Source organism: Marmota flaviventris, chromosome 1 (genome assembly GCF_047511675.1).
Source record: "Marmota flaviventris isolate mMarFla1 chromosome 1, mMarFla1.hap1, whole genome shotgun sequence".
Classification (NCBI taxonomy): Eukaryota; Metazoa; Chordata; class Mammalia; order Rodentia; family Sciuridae; genus Marmota; species Marmota flaviventris.
Window position 1 is genome coordinate 96,063,438 of NC_092498.1, and position 21,847 is coordinate 96,085,284.

Sequence of the window (21,847 nt, forward strand, 5' to 3'; positions counted from 1 at the left end):
AAGCCAGTGGGAGCTCCTTTAAGACAGCTACACGCACAAAAAAATTTTTTAAATAGTTATGGCTTTTTTTGTCTTTAGGAAATTGTTAAAGTATCCTCCTGTATATTCTTCTAAAAGATTTTAGTTTTAAAATTTTTATATTTAGAATATGATCCATCTTAAATATTTTTTACATGCTGTAAGTTAGGGCTTATTTATTTTTCCAAATTTGATGTGATTGTTTCAGTACCCTCTGAAAAGAAACTTTATATTTTCCATTTTGATCACTTTTAATTTTTTGTCAAAAGTCAAATTGCCATATAGATGTTGTTTGATTTCTGGGCTCCATTAATGTCCCATTGATCATTTATTGATCCTTAAGTTAGTACTACACTATTTTGATTACTTAAATTTTATAAAAAGTCTTTAAGTTAGGTAGAGCTAATCCAGTTTTGTTATTCTTTTTTAAAACTGTTTTGGATATGCACATTTCTTTGCATTTCTACATATATTTTAGAATTAGCTTTTCAATTTATGTTAAAAAATTTTGGTAAGATTATGATTATAATTGAGTTAAATCTCTTGATCAGTTTGGAGAAAGCTGATATTTTAATAATATGAAGTCTTCTAATCCATGAACATATTATATCTCAACACTTATTTTCATCTTCAGTTTCAGCAATATCTTGCAACTTTCACTGTTGAAATTTTGCATATTTTTAATTGAATTTCTAACTTAGTGTTTTGATTTTAATGCTATTTCAAATACCTTCCACTGTCCCCTTTCTCTCTCTTATCTAGTTCCTTTCCATTTCCATCCCCCAGAATTAAGGATTTGGGTAACCAGTAAATCACAAAATCTGAAGTGAGCTCTTGTTAAAAATATATATTTTTAAAGTTAAGCAAAAGATCTATTGATGCATCATGGTGTATGTCATCATGGAGACCTGGGTGCAGTATTCTCTGATGAGGCAAAGAGATGTAGAAAAGTGGAAGGAAGGAAAAGCAAAAACTTCACTGAGAAAGTGGCCTTTGAGTTAAGTTTTGTCCCATGAGTCAGAGCCATAGAGATAAGGAGAGTAGCATTCCAGGTGGAGAGACCAGTACAGGCATGAGTCAATGGTTTATGAGCATGTGATGCTTTCAGGGAACTGCTGGTGCTTTTTTGCATGGTGAAGTGGTTCTGGAGATAGAGGCAGAAGTATACCATGTGTTGGGTAAGGAGAGGATAAGTTATTTGAGCTGTACTTAAAACCATTTAATAAATGATGTCATAAGTTTAATTTCTTTCTCTAAAAAAGTTACTAGTGTTGGCTCAGTGCTGCTTTTTCTTTTTGTTTATTTTTGTATTAAATGTTTATCCATTTTCATTAGCACACCTATTTTATTTTATGTAGTGCTTAGGATTGAACCCAGCGCCTTGCACATGCTAGGTGAGCATTCTACTGTTGAGCAACAACCCCAGCCTCTGCTTTTTCTTTTTAATTGAACTAATGCCCTATTATTAGGAAATTTCCTAGTATAATTCAGATTTCTTATTTCTACTGATAAATGAAAAAATTTTCCCCATATTTCTAAAATGTCCTCCAAAGATTGGGTACACACCTCTCTCCTGCTTGCCTCTTACTCCTGACTCTAGCGGTCAGTTGTCAGTTTCTTTGAGTTTGCACTGTTGTTATTCTTACATGGTGATGTAATTATCTTTACAAACCTGGAGACTGAGAAACTTGAAGTGCCATATGTTAAGAAAAGTGTGAATTAGTTACTTATGTGTAAATGAAGAGTTGTCTCACAAGTTCAAAACATACATGATTCCCAAGTCCAAATGAATTATAAGTTATGTTCAGACATGCCTTTGGAATGCAGTGAAACATTTTAATAGGTAAACAAATATCTGGCTTTCTATTAAGTTGAATTTTAATTATTTGAGTTTTTAGTTTCATTCATATATGAATTATGTGATGTTTTAGTGATACATTCTAATATGTTGGTCATATTTATGGGAGTTTTTGTGAGGTTTAAATGACATACATATCTTAAGTACTCAGCACTGTGGCAGACACAATGAGCCTCAGTGTGAAGAAGCTATTCTCTTGTTATAATGTTAATCTATGGTATACAATGCTATATTAACAATATTATGTTAGTGTGTTGTGTTAGTTTATACTATTTCTTTGTTGTGATTTATGATGTTGATGTTTTGTGCTTTGTGTTTTTGTTCAGATAATGTCATATTATGTATGCTAACTTTATTTAATGATAAGTTAGCTTTCCTTTCTCTTAAATGTTTTGTATCTGTATATACAGTCTGACTACGGTCCCTTTGCCAGTAATTCTTTGTTAGCTTTCTCAATTTTTATTTCTTGTGTGGTACATTCTTTTCAGGCTATTTAGTTTTTCTTAAAATAATTTATTATTTGTAGAGTGTTGACTTTGTTCGTGGTGTTCAAATATAATTAGTGTAAAACATAATTTACACTTTTAAAATAACCTGTTATATAGACCACTTGTATTTTTATTAACATCTCCCTCCCCAAATTAGGTTAATATTTGCCCTTTTAAAAGACTAATTCTTGGGTTTATTTGTTTGCTTGTTTGTTTATTTATTTATTTATTTATTTTAATGGAAATGTTCATCAGTATATAGAAGTAGAAATTTTAATATAATGAATCACACCCACTCCTTAGTGTCCATCAGTTTTTTATCTTTCTCATTTTGGATTTATTATTTGTACTCTGTCTTTGATTTTTTTGTTTTTATAGATTTTCTCATAGGATAGTTTTAGTTTTTCTAACTTTATTATTTGTACCCAATTTTTATTTAAAAAGTAAACTATTTTAAGGCAGTGGATTTCATAATAAGCCCAACTTAGACAGCTTTCTACCACTTTCACTACCATTAATTTTTAATAGTTTGTTGTTTGGGTTTTAACTTAGTAAGACCTAAGTTTTCAATTCTGCAAATATTTCAATAAAATTGACCCACGTGCACTAAAAGTGGTTGGGAATCATAAATTTGTTAAACGTGGTCCACTAAATAATTCTAGTTGAGGAAAATTATTGATAATTTTATGTAAAATCATAGTAACATTGATTGATATTATGGTTTAGTTATATTCTTATTGTTATTTTATAATTATGTTGTATAGTAGGTATTCTACATTTGAGATGGTGGGACAAAATGGGTTAAATATTTTTTTCTCAATAATTATTTTAGACAATATTGCTGTTATGTATTCCTGTTCTATGCACGGTTTGCCCCCTTTTCACATACTTATTGCAAGATTTATTGAATTTGAATTTTTTGGTAGTCTATATTATGGTCAGTTTGTAAACATGATTTATTATCTCAATAGCTTATAGTTTATCTCTGTAAGGTTAAAATAACTATATTTTAAGAACTTCATAGTAGTAGTCAACTAATACACACATATAAATATATTAGTTGTAGTTGGATACAATTTATTTATATATTTATTTTTATGTGGTGCTGAGGATTGAACCCAGGGCCTTGTACGTGCTAGGCGAGCACTTTACTGCTGAGCCACAATCTCAGCTCCTTATAGTTTTTAAATATAAAAAAAGATTAAAAGAAGAGTAAACTAGCAGACCTTCCCATTGTATTATATAGCCTGTCATTTACTTAGCATTTGTCTTTCTTAGTTTGCAAAGATGTGTTTTATATGTCTGTTCTTTCTTGGAAGATAGGGATTGAGACTGAATGATGAATATTAAATCTGAATTCAAATTTATTGTACTTGTCAGTTTTGGGGAATCTAAATGTTAGCTATCCTAGCCTAGTTAAAAAGATATAGTCAGAATTTTTAGAGCTCAATTATGCATCCTGAGTGTTTGCATACTCTGTATTAAAAATCTTTAGCTAAACTAGATACTTCCCCTCCCTTTCTTTTATTGGTATCCATTAATAGTCATACCCAAGTACTTGCAAGTCGGGTGTATAATAGGCAGATGTTTCATTACCATCGCACAGTCAAGTTTAGAGAGTATATCTTTGGTTTGAGTCTGTTAACTGTGGTCCACTAAGTAATTTCAGTTTAGGAATATTACTGATAATTACATGTAAGTTTATAAAGATATTGGGGGAATATCGGAGTGATGATTCATTATTCTGAAATCCTCTTTGGAATGTATTACTGCATATCATATATAGAATGTGCTAATATTTCATGACAGCTAAGGTTAATGTCTGAATGATGCCTCTAGTAGTTTCCAGAGAGCAGTTTTGTGCCTGATAATGCCATTGAGGGGCATCATAATACATCTAGACATCCTCCTCTTAAAAAGCTGCTCAGTGATACTACACTGGGGACCATTAGGAAGGCTCCCCCCCTCTTCTTTTTTTGGGGGGGTGGTCACATCCCCAGGCCCACTGGTGACTATTAGGGTTTCAGTCCAGCTCCTCCTTGTTGACTGGGAATCCTGATTTGCCAGCAGTCATGTGCATAACTCAGTGGAGAGCAGTTCTGTTCATATTGACAGACATGTCTCAGTATCTGCAGGGAATACCTTGACTGCCATATGGACTAGATGTTTATTTAACCTGACCAGCATGTAGAATATATCAGTTTATAGAATTAGAAAAATGTTGTGGGAAGTACGCAAGGAATTATTGAATTAAATTGTAGTACAGATTTTAGAAATTTTTTTTTTAACATTGTATTTAGCTTGGGGCATGTATTAGTCAGCTTTTTATTACTGTGAAAAATAATTCAGGAAAACAACTTAGAGGAGGAATGATTTATTTGGGCTTATGGTTTTAGTCCATGGTTGGTTAGCTTCATTGCTTTGGGCCTGAAGTAAGGCAGAACATCATGGCAGAAGAGCATGGCAGAGGAAAGCTGTTAGTTCAGGGCAATCAGGAAACAGGGGTGGGAGTGTGGGGGCTGAGGATAAAATGTACCTTTCTAGGGCACACCTACAGTGATCCACTTTCTCCCTGTGTTCCCACTCCTACACTTTCTTCAACCTCCCAATATCCATTCAAATGATTAATACATCAAATGGCCTAATCCATTGATAAGGTTAGAGCCTTCATAATTTAGTTAGTTCCTAGAAGCTCCACCTCTGCACAGTGTTGCCTTGGGACAAAGCCTTCAGTACATTAGACTTTGGGGAACATACATGGTGTAAAGGAAAACAAGACTGTTTTAAAATATCATCATGATGGTTATATACAATTTGCTAAAGGTTTGTTTGGTCGTGACTTATTTAAGCTTCCTCTAGTGTTTCCTAGTATGATAGTTCTTCAGCTTGAGAAGCTGGATTGTCATACAGATGCATCAACTCTCTCACCTTGCCCATGACCACAGCCTTTCTTTCCCCAGTGGTTACCTTTGAATAACCTTTTGTAAAGCAACTTTCTATCAACTCTTCATATTCCAGGGTAGAATGAACATGCTTCATGGCATCAATTATGTGAAGAAATTCAGGACATGAACCACACATTTTTATTTCTTCAAAACATCTTACCTACAAACTACCTTTGTGTGTTTCCAAAGTAGTGACAGCCTCCTATAAGCAAACGTTAATGGAAGTAGGAATCACTGGTTGAATTTGACCTGTTGGTTTTCCAGGTCTTCTTAGGCCTGGCATGACATTCCTTATCTCATATTGGTACCCTCGGGAGACATTTCTGTCTCAATGGGGTTTTTCCTTGATTGGTGGTCCCCTTCTCCCCACCATGTGCTTACTTTTTAAAGCATCTGATGTTTTTTCTGCTGTCATACCTCTCATCCTGGCAATGTGTGTTTGTAATCCCTCATTATTCACATCCCCCACATTTATATGCTTTATCTTAGAAACTGAGGACTTGAAACAGGACTTTTACCATTATAAACCAGATTTTATAACATGTGATGGTCCTTGCAAGAGGTAGCCAGCCCAGGCTGTTTTGTGCCTCCATTAAAACCCAGACCCAGAATAGAGTGGGCACAGCTGAGTCAACCCATGTTTTTAGGAACTCTCAAATCCCATGACTGCATCCCAGGGGCCATTTGAATACCTTTTACTATGTTGTCTATATCCTTGTAGGGTCTAAGGTGAAACGGGATGATAGAGAAGGAAGAGTCAAGTTTTAATCCTAAGATATATCTTAATATATATTAGGTAGAAACATTCTTACAGTCCAGATAGGCCTCAATTGCTTTGCCTATAAAACAAGAATCAGAATAGATCAGGATGATAGGACTTAGACTAAGTCCAGGTTGGAGGCCAAGTGGAGAGTATAAGCCCCACCTAAAGGCATCAGCAACTTGGTTTTATCATTATGGCCAGGGAATGCAGGCCTGGTGATTTTATATGTTTCAACTTTTCAGGAGAACCTGGGAATATGGAAAATATAATTATTTAAAATGTTAGCAATTAATTTAGGGTATAAGACTAAGCAAGACATGTCTCTAAGCCAAATATTCTGTATAGACTATTCTGATTTAAATATTTTCAATGCCTGTTGTCTGACATTCTCTCTTGTAGCCCTATAGTGTTCTGGCTGCTGCCAGAAGTAATACAGAGAAGACTGGGCATTTGGGTTGACAGACTTGGCTGCCATTCAATAGGAGCCCACATTCCCTCTCCACTCTTCTAGGAAGGCATGAGAGATTGTGGGACTTCTGTAAAATGGAAGTAAGTGGTACCTGCTCCTGCACTGTAACTGCAGCTCTTTGCCAACTGAATATTTTCACTACTATGTGGAAGCAGATGAAACTGAAGTTTGGCTCAGCTTTGCACCCAGCAGAGGGACAAATGAAAGAAAAGATTTCATTTCGTTTGCTTGCATTTTCACACATGGGAAAGATATTATTGAAGAAGCCACCAGTACAGGTGGGATAGTTTTTCTCCAGTTACTAATAGTGTGGAATTAATGAACGAGAACATAACAAAGAGTGGTGTGTCCATTCTCTAAGTCCTGCTCAAGTGGCCTGGATAAGCCAATATTAGATAAGATCACCTGTGCCTATGTGTGGTGTGTCAGAAGAGCAAACTATGAAAAAGTAAAAATGAATTACATTTTTTGCTAATCAGAGTATTCATTGTGAAAAAATAATATTCATAAATTAAGCATACACCTTTTTAAGGCTGGCTTTAGCTAAATAACTGCAAGTCTTGTTTAGGACCCCTTTCGGGAAGCTGATAAAAGCACTATTCCTTCTTTCTAGGAGAGTCAAGATAGTAAAGTCAATGTTTTAGACTTTGTGGGCCATGTACCCTTTGTTTCAACTATTCAGTCCTGCTGTCTTAGTGTGAAAGCATCTGTAGACGGATATGGCATTTTTGTGGGTGGGAGAGTACTGGGAATTGAACTCTAGGATGCTCAACCACTGAGCCACGTCCCTAGCCCTATTTTGTGTTTTATGAGTTGCTTAGCCCCTCACTTTTCCTGAAGCTGGCTTTGAACTCTTGATCCTCCTGCCTCAGCCTTCCGAGCCATTGGGATTTGTACAGGCCCATAGAGATGGATGTGGCAGTGTTCTAATAAAATTTGATGTTCGAAAACAGACAGTTTTTAATATTTGATCTGCAACCTACTGTTTGCTGATCCCTGGTTTAGAACATTGATAGCTATGTAGGATTGGAGTAGTAATCGCAAATACATATTCACTTTCCCTCTTCTTTTATGGAACATACATCCCAGCTCTGCTCCCTTTGGATTTGGCCTTGGGAAAAACTATTGTGAGCAAGCACAGTGTATTCAGAGACTAAATGTGCTTTCATAGCCTAGCTTGTTTCTTGAGCTTTTGCCATCTTTCATGATAAGAACTTGCTCCGGATCTTCCTAGTCCAAGGAAATTGACAAATCAATTAAGAGTACAGGGACCTGACCCAACACAGTTTGAGACCAAGCTCTGCTTCCTAGAGCTTGAAGCCCAGAGCTGCCTTATATGAGCTCAGTGTAGATCAGGTGAACTTCAGGCCACTTGTAGACTTAAGAGCTGAGAATAAATGTGGATTGTTTTAAATTGTTGAGCTTTGGATAGTGGGTTAATGCAATATAATTACAGAAATAACTGGCTGATAATTGTAACACAGAGGAGGATAGTTGTTATCCTTTGATGTTCAACAATTAAGACATAAGTCCCTTTTTCAAAAACCAAAACAACAAGAGGATTCTATTTCCTCACACAAAACCCTTGACTTGCTGTGTCCCTTTTAGGCTCATCGAGAAACTAACTAGTGCTTTTTTATTTTATAATTCTCCACCCTACTCTTCACTCTTAGTACTTCTCCATAGTTGGAATAAATCCTGAATTGTAGATATAACATCCTATGTGTACAGCTAAATGGATGTGTAATACTGTTTTTAGAGAGGCAAAGCTTTCCTAAGCCAACACCAGGAAGATCTCAATACCAAGGACTGAATATTTAACACTTCTGAAATGACATCTGGGAAAACATCCAAGCTCTTCCTCAGAAAGAAAGAGTTGTAGTCTCCTAACTTCAACAGATTTTGAGGTCCTACTCTGTGCTGGGCTCTGAATTACATGCTAGATAGAATTTATTCAGTTTTACCTGTTTTGTTCCTGCTGTCTCTCATGTAGTGGGCTGCTCCCTGGTCAGATGTAGGACCTTCAAGGAGTATGCCATTTAGCAGGAAAAGCAGCCCAGTAAATGGCCCACTGTGATAAGAAATACCACAAGTGGCACATCCATTGTTTTGAAGGAGCAAAGAAGAGATGCACTTTATCTTGGGGATTAGAATTTGAGGAGAATTCCAGAAGGAACTGAATTCCAGAAAGATACTCATATTGTATCTTTATGAAGGAAATGAGTAGGATGAAGTCCAGTAATCATGGAACAAAAATGGGCTTCAGCAATGATCCTTCTCTTTACATATTAAAAGAAAGCTATCACAGCAGTGGGTGTTAGAGTCACCTGGTTCAGCTGCCTGGAAGTTTACCAGAATCTATAGGTGATACTGATAACAGGTGCACCCCAAAAGCACATCATTTTGTTGCATTTAAAAATAATCTGAACTAAAAGAATTCCAAGACACATTTTATGAACTTTTCTCAGATTTCCTTGATTTTGCCTCAAGAACCTTCAAATATTGGCTTTGTTGGACAGGTAGCTATACTCAAGTAGATGGGTTTCCACCATCTGGACTAGCCAGTCTCATATCCAGAGTTTTTGCACCTTCCTGCAAGGCTTGAGTGAAAGGCCATACCCAGGAATGTGTGCACTGGTTTTTGAGAAGGACCAGATGAAGCAATCAGAAATGCAGTGTAGGTAACTTCCTTTCAGGAGAAATATGACTAAGGAAACAGATCCCTGGAAGGAGCTCCCTTTCTCATAGACTGCTGTAAGGCATCATTTCTCCATTTGGCTTCTCTAGAGATTCACCGTCTTTTCCAGGCTTATTGAGAAACTAGGGCTTTTCCTCCTTCCTTGTTTCACTAATTTTTATACTAACTTATTTACCCTACTTTTTTTTTTATTGGTTGTTCAAAACATTACAAAGCTCATGACATATCATCTTTCATACATTTGATTCAAGTGGGTTATGAACTCCCATTTTTACCCCAAATAAAAATTGCAGAATCACATCGGTTACACATTCACATTTTTACATAATGCCATATTAGTGACTGTTGTATTCTGCCACCTTTCCTATCCCCTACTATCCCCCCTCCCCTCCCCTCCCATCTTCCCTCTCTACCTCATCTGCTGTTGTTCAGTTCTCTCCCTTGTTTTTTCCCCCCTTTTCCCCTCACAACCTCTTATATGTAATTTTGTGTAACATTGAGGGTCTCCTTCCATTTCCATACAATTTCCCTTCTCTCTCCCTTTCCCTCCCACCACTCGTCTCTGTTTAATGTTAATCTTTTCCTCATGCTCTTCCTCCCTGCTCTGTTTTTAGTTGCTCTCCTTATATCAAAGAAGACATTTGGCATTTGTTTTTTAAGGATTGGCTAGCTTCACTTAGCATAATCTGCTCTAATGCCATCCATTTCCCTGCAAGTTCCATGATTTTGTCATTTTTAGTGCTGCGTAATACTCCATTGTGTATAAATGCCACATTTTTTTTTTATCCATTCATCTATTGAAGGGCATCTAGGTTGGTTCCACAGTCTAGCTATTGTGAATTGTGCTGCTATGATCATTGATGTGGTAGTATCCCTATAGTACGCTCTTTTAAGGTCCTCAGGGAATAGTCCGAGAAGGGCGATAGCTGGGTCAAATGGTGGTTCCATTCCCAGCTTTCCCAGGAATCTCCATACTGCTTTCCAAATTGGCTGCACCAATTTGCAATCCCACCAGCAATGTACAAGTATACACTTTTCTCCACATCCTCGCCAGCACTTATTGTTGTTTGACTTCATAATGGCTGCCAATCTTACTGGAGTGAGATGGTATCTTAGGGTGGTTTTGATTTGCATTTCTCTGAATGCTAGAGATGGTGAGCATTTTTTCATGTACTTGTTGATTGATTGTATGTCCTCCTCTGAGAAGTGTCTGTTCAGGTCCTTGGTCCATTTGTTGATTGGGTTATTTGTTATCTTATTGTTTAATTTTTTGAGTTCTTTGTATATTCTGGATATTAGGGCTCTATCTGAAGTGTGAGGGGTAAAAATTTGTTCCCAGGATGTAGGCTCCCTATTTACCTCTCTTATTGTTTCTCTTGCTGAGAAAAAACTTTTTAGTTTAAGTAAGTCCCATTTGTTTATTCTTGTTATTAACTCTTGGGCTATGGGCATCCTATTAAGGAATTTGGAGCCGGACCCCACAATATGTAGATTGGAGCCAACTTTTTCTTCTATCAGGCGCAGAGTCTCTGATTTGATATCAAGCTCTTTGATCCATTTTGAGTTAACTTTTGTGCATGGCGAGAGAAAGGGGTTCAGCTTCATTTTGTTGCATATGGATTTCCAGTTTTCCCAGCACCATTTGTTGAAGATTGCTATCCTTCCTCCATTGCATGCTTTTAGCCCCTTTATCAAATATAAGAAAGTTGTAATTTTGTGGATTGGTCTCTGTGTCCTCTATTCTGTACCATTGGTCCACCTGCCTGTTTTGGTACCAGTACCATGCTGTTTTTGTTACTATTGCTCTGTAGTACAGTTTGAAATCTGGTATCGCTATACCTTCAAATTCACACTTCCTGCTTAGAATTGCTTTTGCTATTCTGGGTCTTTTGTTTTTCCATATGAATTTCATGATTGTTTTATCTATTTCTACAAGAAATGCCGTAGGGATTTTGATTGGCATTGCATTAAACCTGTAGAGAACTTTGGGTAATATCGCCATTTTGATGATGTTAGTTCTGCCTATCCATTAACAGGGTATATTTTTCCATCTTCTAAGATCTTCTTCTATTTCTCTCTTTAGGGTTCCGTAGTTTTCATTGTATAAATCTTTCACCTCTTTTGTTAGGTTGATTCCCAAGTATTTTTTTTTTTTTTTTTTGAGGATATTGTGAATGGAGTGGTTTTCCTCATTTCCATTTCAGAAGTTTTGTTGCTGATACACAGGAATGCCTTTGATTTATGCGTGTTGATATTATATCCTGCCACTTTGCTGAATTCATTTATTAGTTCTAGTAGTTTCTTTGTAGACCCTTTTGGATCTTCTAGGTATAAAATCATTTCGTCTGCAAATACTGATAATTTAAGTTCTTCTTTTCCTATTTTTATGCCTTTAATTTCTTTTGTCTGTCTAATTGCTCTGGCTAGTATTGCAAGAACTCAATTGAATAGAAGTGGTGAGAGAGGGCATCCCTGTCTTGTTCCAGATTTTAGAGGGAATGCCTTCAGTTTTTCTCCGTTTAGAATGATGCTAGCCTGAGGCTCAGCATATATAGCTTTTACAATGTTGAGGTAAGTTCCTGTTATCCCTAGTTTTTCTAGTGTTTTGAACATAAAGGGATGCTGTATTTTGTCGAATGCTTTTTCTGCATCTATCAAGATGATCATATGGTTCTTATTTTTAAGTCTATTGATGTGGTGAATAACATTTATTGATTTCCGTATATTGAACCAGCCTTGCATCCCAGGGATGAATCCTACTTGATAATGGTGCACAATTTTTTTGATATGCTTTTGTATTCGATTCGCCAGGATTTTATTGAGAATTTTTGCATCTAAGTTCATTAGAGATATTGGTCTGTAGTTTTCTTTCTTTGAAGTGTCTTTGTCTGGTTTCGGGATCAGGGTGATGTTGGCCTCACAGAATGAATTTGGAATAGCTCCTTTTTTTTCTATTTCTTGAAATAGCTTGAAAAGTATTGGTATTAATTCTTCTTTGAAGGTTTTGTAAAACTCCGCTGTATACCCATCCGGTCCAGGGCTTTTCTTGGTTGGTAGTCTTTTGATGGCTTCTTCTATTTCTTCCTTTGTTATTGGTCTGTTTAAATTGTGTGTGTCTTCCTGACTCAATCTGGGCAGATCATATGACTTAAGAAATTTATCGATATCTTCACTATCTTCTATTTTATTGGAATATAGGGTTTCAAAATACTTTCTAATTATCTTTTGTATTTCTGTAGTGTCCATTGTAATATTACCTTTTTCATCCCGTATGTTAGTAATTTGAATTCTCTCTCTTCTTCTCTTCATTAGCATGGCTAAGGGTCTGTCGATCTTATTTATTTTTTCGAAGAACCAACTTTTAGTTTTATCAATTTTTTCAATGGTTTTTTTTGTTTCAATTTTGTTGATTTCTGCTCTGATTTTAATTATTTCTTGTCTTCTACTACATTTGCTGTTGTTTTGCTCTTCCTTTTCTAGGGTTTTGAGATGAAGTGTGAGTTCATTTATTTGTTGGTTTTTTCTTTTTTTGAGGAATGAACTCCAGGAAATGAATTTCCCTCTTAAAACTGCTTTCATTGTGTCCCATAGATTCCGGTATGTTGTGTCTGTATTGTCATTTATCTCTAAGAATTTTTTGATTTCCTCCTTTATGTCCTTCTCTAACCCATTGATCATTCAGTAACATATTGTTCATTTTCCAGGTGATGCAGGATTTTTCCTTCCTTCTTTTATCATTGATTTCCAGTTTCATTCCATTATGATCAGATAAGGTGCATGGCATTATCTCCACACCTTTATATTTACTAAAAGTTGCCCTATGGCATAATATATGGTCTATCTTTGAGTAAGATCCATGTGCTGCTGAGAAGAACGTGTATCCACTTGATGATGGTTGATATATTCTATATATGTCGGTTAAGTCTAGGTTATTGATTGTGTTATTGAGTTCTGTAGTTTCTTTATTCAGCTTTTGTCTGGAGGATCTGTCTAATGGAGAGCGGTATGTTGAAGTCACCCATAATTATTGTGTTGTCGTCTATTTGACTCTTGAACTTGAGGAGAGTTTGTTTTATGTACGTTGCAGCACCATTGTTTGGTGCATACATATTGATAATTGTTATGTCTTGTTGGTGGATGGTTCCTTTTAACAGTATATAGTGTCCTTCTTTATCCCTTTTGATTAACTTAGTTTTGAAGTTGATTTTATTCGATATGAATATGGCCACTCCTGCTTGCTTCCGAGGGCCATGTGAGTGGTATGATTTTTCCCAACCTTTCACCTTCAGCCTGTGTATGTCTTTTCCTATCATATGAGTCTCCTGAAGGCAGCATATTGTTGGATCTGTTTTTTTAATCCAGGTTACTAGCCTATGTCTCTTGGTTGGTGAATTTAAGCCATTAACATTTAGGGTTGCTATTGAAATATGGTTTGTACTTCCAGTCATGTTTATTTATTTATTTATTTTAGTTTGGCTAGTTTTTCCTCTTTGGTTATTTTTCTCCCCCTTTACTGAGATACCTCCAACTTTTAGTTTTGGGTACTATTTTTCAATTCCTCTTCTTGTAGTATTTTGCTCAAAATGCCTTGCAGTGCTGGATTTTTGGCTGCGAATTCTTTTAACTTTTGTTTATCGTGAAATATTTTAATTTCATTGTCAAATCTGAAGCTTAATTTTGCTGGATACAGTATTCTTGGTTGGAATCCATTATTTTTCAGTGTTTGAAATACGTTGTTCCAGGATCTTCTTGCTTTCAATGTCTGTGATGAAAAATCAGCCGTTAACCTAATTGGTTTACCGCTGAATGTAATCTGCCTCCTTTCTCTCGTAGCTTTTAATGTTCTCTCCTTGTTCTGTATGTTGGATATCTTCATAATTATGTGTCTTGGAGTTGGTCTATTACGGTTTTGAATGTTTGGGGTCCTGTAGGCTTCCAGGATTTGGCAATCCATTCCATCTTTCATATCTGGGAAGTTTTCTAGGATTATTTCATTTAATAGGTTGTCCATTCCTTTGGTTTGAACCTCTATACCTTCTTCTATCCCAGTGACTCTCAAGTTTGGTTTTTTATGACATCCCATATCTCTTGGATAGATTGCTCGTGAGTTTTAAGCATCCTTTCTGTGTTGACTGTATTCTTTTCAAGTTGATAAACTTTGTCTTCATTATCTGATATTCTGACTTCTACTTGATCTAGTCTATTTGTAATATTCTCGTTTGAGTTTTTAATTTGCTTTATGGTTTCCTGCATTTCTAGGATTACTGTTTGATTTTTTTAAAAAATCTCTATCTCCTGGTGTAGCTTGTTCTTTGCCATTTGAATTTGTTTATTTAATTCGTTTTCAAAATATACTTTCATTGCTTGGACTTGCTGTCTCATGTCTTCTCTAATATTCCGTTCCATCTGAGTTAGGTATGCCTTGAGTTCTTTCTCTGTCCATTTTTCTGATGCCTCTAGGTCCTCCTGTAGATTTAAGTTGTCCTGCATTGTTTGTAATCCTTTTTTCCCTTGTTTTTTTCATGTTGTTCACGTTACTTTCTAGCTCTGTTTGACTGCTGTGTTTCTGCTTTCTCCTATAAATTTGTTTTGGTTTTGTATATCTCTGTTGTCTCTCCTTTGTGGTAGGAGACTATGCCTAGAAATGTTGGGCTTTATTGTACTTTAAAGCTGATTCATTCAATTCATAAAAGGCTTCCGGATTCTGTATGCATGTAGTGATTTGTTGTTTGTTCTTCGGACTTTATGTTTAGGTTAGGTGCTATGATGGTATGAGGGTTAGTATGTCTTGGCTACTTTAGAAGATTGCTCTACTGAAGGGGGATATTAACAGGCGATTGGATCAGGGTGTTTGGTAGTAGCTAGGTATTTAGGAGCCCTATAGACAGCCTCAAAACATTCACCTATTTGCATTTAGACAATTACACGTAATGGAAGACGTAATGCTTGGGATGAAAGTTGGGGGGTAGGGGAAGGAAGGTGCTCTTAAAAAGAAAGAAGGAGAGAGAGATAGATTAGAGGAGAATGCAAAGAACAATAAAACTTGAAACGGGAAAGAAAGAAAGAAGGAAAAGGGGAGAAAAGCACAAAGAGAGAAAAATAAAAGAAAAAATTGAAGTCTTAGAAATCCATTTTCTTCTCTTCCAGTAGGCGGAGCTGTGCCCTCCGAGCCGAGCTTCTGCCCTCTATGTGCTGACAGCAATCCCTGCAAGGCGGCTCCTGGGAGTCTCTCAATCCTGTTAGTTCAGAGCCGTTTCACTTCTCTGGCCCCTCCCACCTTCCACCTGCCAGCCAGCCATCCAGGTCCTGTTCACCTGAGGTGGTTCCCCAAGGATCTAGTTACACTTGCAGCCCCACCGCGTGTCCTATTTCCCGAACGACTGAGAACTCTCTCTGTCATTCATCTAAGCCTCAGTGCTGTGGTGCGGTGATCTGGGAACCAACAGTTTAATTTTTTCAGACCCCTTTGGTGGGCACGCCCCCGGAAACTGGTGGGTAAGACCTTGGGTGTCACCGCTGGTGGTAAGGGGAGTTGGGGAACGGGAATCCCCTCTGCTTCCCTACAGACATGCCCCCGGAGAGATTCCCGAGGTTTCCTGGCTGCTTGTATCTGGAGGGGGTGGGAGTCATACACCTGCTAAAGTGGATTCCGCTGGGAAGGAATTCCGTTGGCCGAACTCCGGTGACCTCACCTCTCTGCTATGGCGGGCCCCAGGCTCCTTGCCGGAGTGTCAGAAGGGAGGGGTGGGACTGGTCTGTCTCTGGTTGGTTTCAGTTCACGGTTCGCTATTTCATGAAGGCTTGGCTAGAGACCTCTTCCTAGAGTCCCTGCGCCGCTCCTGCTGAGCTGCGCCTCGGGGGCTAGCCGCCCAGTCACAGGGGCCTCGGGCGGGTGGCCGACGGTCGCCGAGTCGCGCGGGCAGCGGCTGGCGGGTCTGGACCTCTGCGTCGCGTGGCAGAGATTCACTTATCTGGGGCAAACTGTCACCTCCAAAAATCCTACTAATTCCCGGCCGGTCTCTCTTCAGTGGAATTTTGCTAGGAGTTTCTCAGCAGGTAGAATCTAAGCGTATCAATGCGTCTCTCTGACCCAGTTATTGAGGAGGTATTGAAAGCGCTGCCTCCCCGCCCGCCGCCATGTTGGATCCCTACCCTACTTTTAAAAAAAAAAAAAATTTAAAGAATTTAGGCTAAGACATTCAATGTATATACATTTAAGAAGAAATTTGAGACATACTTGTAGTTACAAGTGTTCTAATTCAAGTCTATCAAAATGAAATAAGTCAGTAAAAAATCAAATCCAGTCTTATAAAGGACAACAACACAAAAACCAAGAGTTTCATATAGAACACAGATTAGCTGATATTTCCTTAGGTATTTTTGACCAATACTCCCTGTAGTTCTGAGTTCACAGTCTAATTTATGAGAATAAAGAAGATTGTTAAGCTTTTTCTTTGCTCCCATTTGCCCACAAGTCCCTACGAATTCCTCCAAGAAACTATCACTAGGAACCATTTTTATGGGGGTGGGAAGGAGAGGGAGCAGGTGGAGGTTGTTGATTTTGCTTACCTGCTATTGTGAACTTCAAGACACTCTGATAGGTGGCTTTTAGTCAGTTCACCAACAGTGACAGAGATAGAGGTCAAAGATGGTCAAATGTTTCTAACTTTGATTAGTATGTTTGCAGCATGGGTCTATCAAATTAAGGACCCTCTTTTCTTATTTTCTCTTTTTAGTAGAAGTTTCTCTAAAACAAATTTATTTTTGAAATCTGTTCCATATTTTTTCATGACCTAGAACATCTACATTTGTCACTATATGAAGATCGATTTGCTGCATTAAGTATAGTTAAATAAAAAAAGCAAAGGAAGCTTTCTTCCCCTTTTTTAATTTCCTTTTTTGTCAGAGAAAGATCAATTTGATGAGCCAGGTTGTGCAGAGCAATTTGTGCTTTGGGAAACTTTGTTATTGAAGCTACTACAAGTATCTGTAGCAGTTATACACATACTTCTGAAAAATAATGCAATAATTTTGCTTACCTGCTATTGTGAACTCTAAGACACTCTATTGTGAACTTCAAGACACTCTGATAGGTGGCTTTTAGTCAGTTCACCAGGAGTGTCAGAGACAGAGGTCAAAGATGGCCAGATGATTTTAAGTTTGATTAGTATGTTTGTAGCAATTTATTTAATTACTTCAAACATGATTTATCTAATTACTTCCCTATTACTCATTTCCCAAGTCATGTGTATGCCATTGTGATGTTCTGCTTTGTTGGGTTTTATATTCATGAGTAGTGGATTTTTGAAACAAGGAGGACTGAGACTAATAAAATAATCTTGCAAATGACTTTAAAAAGAGCCCTTAATTTGGATTGCAAATTTGTTAATGTTTTTACAAAATAGTGAACTTAAGAATTTAAATTTTTAAAATATGTTGCTAATGGATTATTAGATTGACTTAAGAATTATCTGGGTTGCTTTATCTTATTAAAGAATATGTTGTTGCAGAAATATACCTATTTTCATACAGGTTCAGTTCTAGAGGGCATATCAGCTATCCTTTTAAACTTCAAGTATGTGTTTCATCACAGAAAACACTATTTACACTCATTCATTTTGACTTACTATTACAGAGTTAACTCACTAGAAGTCTGACAGGCAAGGTTTTCTTTTCTTTTCTTTTTAAGTTAGCTGCTTTATGGGGAATATGCCATAGGCCATTGATAGTCCTTTTACTAGGATGCTTTTCATAGTATCCAGACAAATCATGTAGAAGTACTTAACATTTTTGGAACTTTATATTTTCTTTATACAAGGTGCAAAAGTAAACTCCTACTGAGCTTTTCAAAATGCTTTGCTGATTTGCTGATTCTGAGGAAGCAAAGTGAATAAACAAGATACTGTTATCTTGTTTATTAATGTTGGCTAGATTAGGGGAAATTAAAGAGAAGGACTCCATAGTATCCTGGAGATTTCTGTCCAAGAGCCTAACAAAATGACAATTGAATTTATTCCTGCTGTTATAAATGTAGTATGTTCAAATTAAGAAATTTGAAGAATGTAGAAACAGTAAAAAGAAGAGGAAAATACAGTATCATCAGGCAGAGGTAATCATTACTAACATCTTATATATTTTGTATGTACATTCTTTAAAGAATTTGGTTTAGGTGTATTTTATAGTCATAAACAAACTACATGTTTATATTTCATATAGTGTTAGATTTTTATTAAGTTATCACTCAAACATGTTTCTAAGTCCTTACAAATGCTTCATAACCATTCATTTTAATCTGTCTACTATGGCTACGCCATGATTTATCTAATTACTTCCCTATTATTAGATATTTAGATCATTTTCTAATTTATACTACTATAGATATAAAGTATTTTAATAGAGATTTTTGTTGAAATATAATACAGTTTATGTACTTATACATAAGTGTAAAGCATTTTGAAATTTTCACCAGTCAACATGACACTGAAACTGTCTGTATCAGTGAATTATCTCTTAACTGAACACACCCATGTTACCATTACTAAATCAAGAGATAGAACTTTACCAAGTCCGCTAAATGCACTCCTGCATTGTGCCCTGCAATCATCATTCCCTTCCTCTTGCTCCAAGGTAACTAACTACTAACTTGACTCATAATATATCAATTTTGCTTTGAATGTCTTTAGTTTAAATAATTTCCTTTAAAATTTCCAGAAGTAGAGTATGAATATTTAAAAAATATTAGTTAATATAATCAATAATTTTTATAAAAATATCAAATCATTTTTCCACCATATTATATACATAATGCAAAGGATTATTTTTTTCTGCATGTGGGAAGGAAGAAAGATCAGCTCAATGTTAAAGAGACAACATTCTGGACAGGGAATAAGACCAAATGAGACCATATTGCTTTGGAGAAATCTCAGCAGTCTGCTTCCAACTTCTGTTACCCAGCTAGAAAATGCTTCTCTTTTTCTGGACATAGCTAATCATGGCACATTTAAAAAGATGAGCATTGTAAGCTATACTGGTTCTTAATGCTTCTGGACACAAATAACATATGAACATCTACCCACATGCATGGCCAAAGAAAAGCACATGAGTTCAGTAGGTCATAGAGTCCATATATCCTCATACAAGGAGAGATATTATAGGAAGAGAAACGGAAATATTTGGCAAACAATCATACTATCCACTATATCTTTCATTGATGAAGTTAGATTGTTTAGATTATTCATCTTTTTATAATAAGATTTTTCATCTTATTATTGAAATACTTCCTGGTCTTGGGGAACCTGCATTTCTACATAGGGCTATACCTTCTGTAATCATTAATTGGGTGGTTACATACTGTTGAACTTTTGAGGGTTGAACTTTTGGGGGCACAAACAACTCTTCCAAGAAGAGGCCCAGAAACATATGTTCATTAAGAGGTAATGGGGAAATGCTATGTTTATTAAGCACTTCAGGTTAAAAAAAAAATCTTCATTAGGAAACAAGGTTTTTCTTTTTTTTTCTTCTTTTTTAGTAGCCGAAAGCTTATATGTTCTCTTTATGTGTGCAAGCAAATGTTCAGTAAATGGTTTCCTAGTTCATAGGCAATGACACTTGCAGGACAGTGGGGGTCTTCTCCCTGGCACAGCAAAAGAGCTGGCTTGGTGCTTTCAGCTTTCACAAGACATTTGCTTCAGGTTATCAGGATTGACTTTTGGTTATGGTTAACACCCTTTCCTATCATAAATTTGTGTTCTTCTTTATTGCATTCTTCTTGATTTTTTCCGTAGCAGATATTTTGTGGTGTTGAGAACATTAAGTGTTGTTAATTTCATGTTCTCTTTGTCTTTATTAAAACATGAATACCTTCTATCAGGACCCTCTGCTGCTCAGTTAGACAGTCTCACAGTCATGAGGGTAGGGTGCTTGTACTAGGTAAAATATAATACAGTTTATGTACTTATACATTGATTTAACATGATCTCTCTCTTTCATTTCCCAAAGGTCTCTTCTCTCTAGGGATGGTGAAGTTGGGAAAAGGTTCCTTTAACCCTTCTCCGGGATGAACCACCTGCCAGACATGGAGAATACACTCACTGGGAGCCAGAGCTCCCATGCTTCTCTGCGCGAGGTCCACTCCATCAACCCCACACAACTCATGGCCAGGATTGAGTCCTATGAAGGAAGGGAAAAGAAAGGCATATCCGATGTCAGGAGGACTTTCTGTTTGTTTGTCACCTTTGACCTCTTATTTGTAACATTACTATGGATAATAGAGTTAAATGTAAGTTGATTTTTTTTCATGACTTTTATAAGAAATGAGTCCAGAAACAAAAATATATTCTTCAAATAAACTTTTTATGTATCATTTAGTGAATTTCATCTTTTTCCAGATGATGCAGCATTGTTTGAAACAAATGAGTAAATTTAAAGCTCACTTTGGCTTTTTGAAATTTGAATTCCTAGTGTTTTGCTCAATAATAAGAGTTGACAAACTTTAGGCTGTGGGATAAATTCAGTTGGCATGTCTTAGCAAAGTTTTGTTGGAACACAGCTATGCCCATTTGTTGATATATGCCTATGGTTTGACTTTGTGTGTAAGTAGTTGGGTTAAGTAGTTAAGCCAGAGACCTTCTGGCCTAAGAGGCAAAAATAATTATTTCCTAGACCTTTTCAGAATGAATTCACCAACTTCTCAAAAATACACAAAATGTTTCTGAAATGTTTTAGCTATTACATCTACTTTTCTAGCTCCATTGCTGCAGATTTTGTGTATTTTTTTTCAGAGATCACTTTTTCATATTATATCAAGTAAGTTTTCTTAGAGGCATTTGGACATATGCAATTATATTACCAAATAATTGCCTCCGTCAGTGTTGCCTGTTACAAATGTAATGCACAATTTAAAGCATATAATTTAAGATTCTATAGTTGTTACAGTAATAAAAGTTAAAATAAACAAGAGAAATTCATTATAAACATATTTTATTTAACCTGATGTGCCTATTTTCTCCCAAAGCCCTGGTTCAGGTTGATTATATTTTTCCCCAACTAACAGTGGGTTCTTCCTGAAGGCTTCCCTCTCAGCAACACTCTTGCCTTCATCAGCACAACTCATTGATTGCATTCATCAGCCACTCTTGCTTGCTTCCTTTTGCTCTCAGAATGTAACAGGCTCCTTTTTGTCTTGGGTCCTCTATACTAGTAGTTTCCTCTGTATGAGGAATAAATAAATTCCTTTATTTAATAAATAAATTCCTTTATTCTTTTATAGATTCTGATATCCTATCATTCTGAAGTCAGTTTAAATGTCACCATCATTCTGTCAGACTGTCCTGCTTCTGTTTTCTGTATAGTACTTATTTTCTTACTTGTCCTCTCTCCTGCCTTGCTAGGATGCACGCTAATGAAGACAGAGATATTGTTTTGTTTTCAGAAGTTTCTTTAATTAAAACAGTGAGTGTCTGGTACTCCATGGGTGCCCAGCAAATATTTAACAAATGGACAAAGATCATTGTGGTAGTGGTGTGTAGCTTGATTATATTAGTGGCAGGTTAGCACTATAAGAACACTAACTCAGGAGCTGTTGAAAGAATGCCATTTGAGATTGTGTG

General features: G+C 36.4%; 1 protein-coding gene across 1 annotated transcript in view; it reads left to right on the plus strand.

Moving 5' to 3' along the window:
* The window catches only part of Stard3nl (STARD3 N-terminal like), a 52,842-nt gene that overhangs the window by 15,432 nt on the left and 15,563 nt on the right, over window positions 1-21,847 (plus strand). The window contains exon 2 of the mRNA XM_027939707.2: window positions 20,238-20,517. Coding sequence (XP_027795508.1) covers window positions 20,296-20,517 — 222 coding nt within the window. The 5' untranslated portion in view covers window positions 20,238-20,295. The remainder of the gene's footprint in view (window positions 1-20,237; window positions 20,518-21,847) is intronic.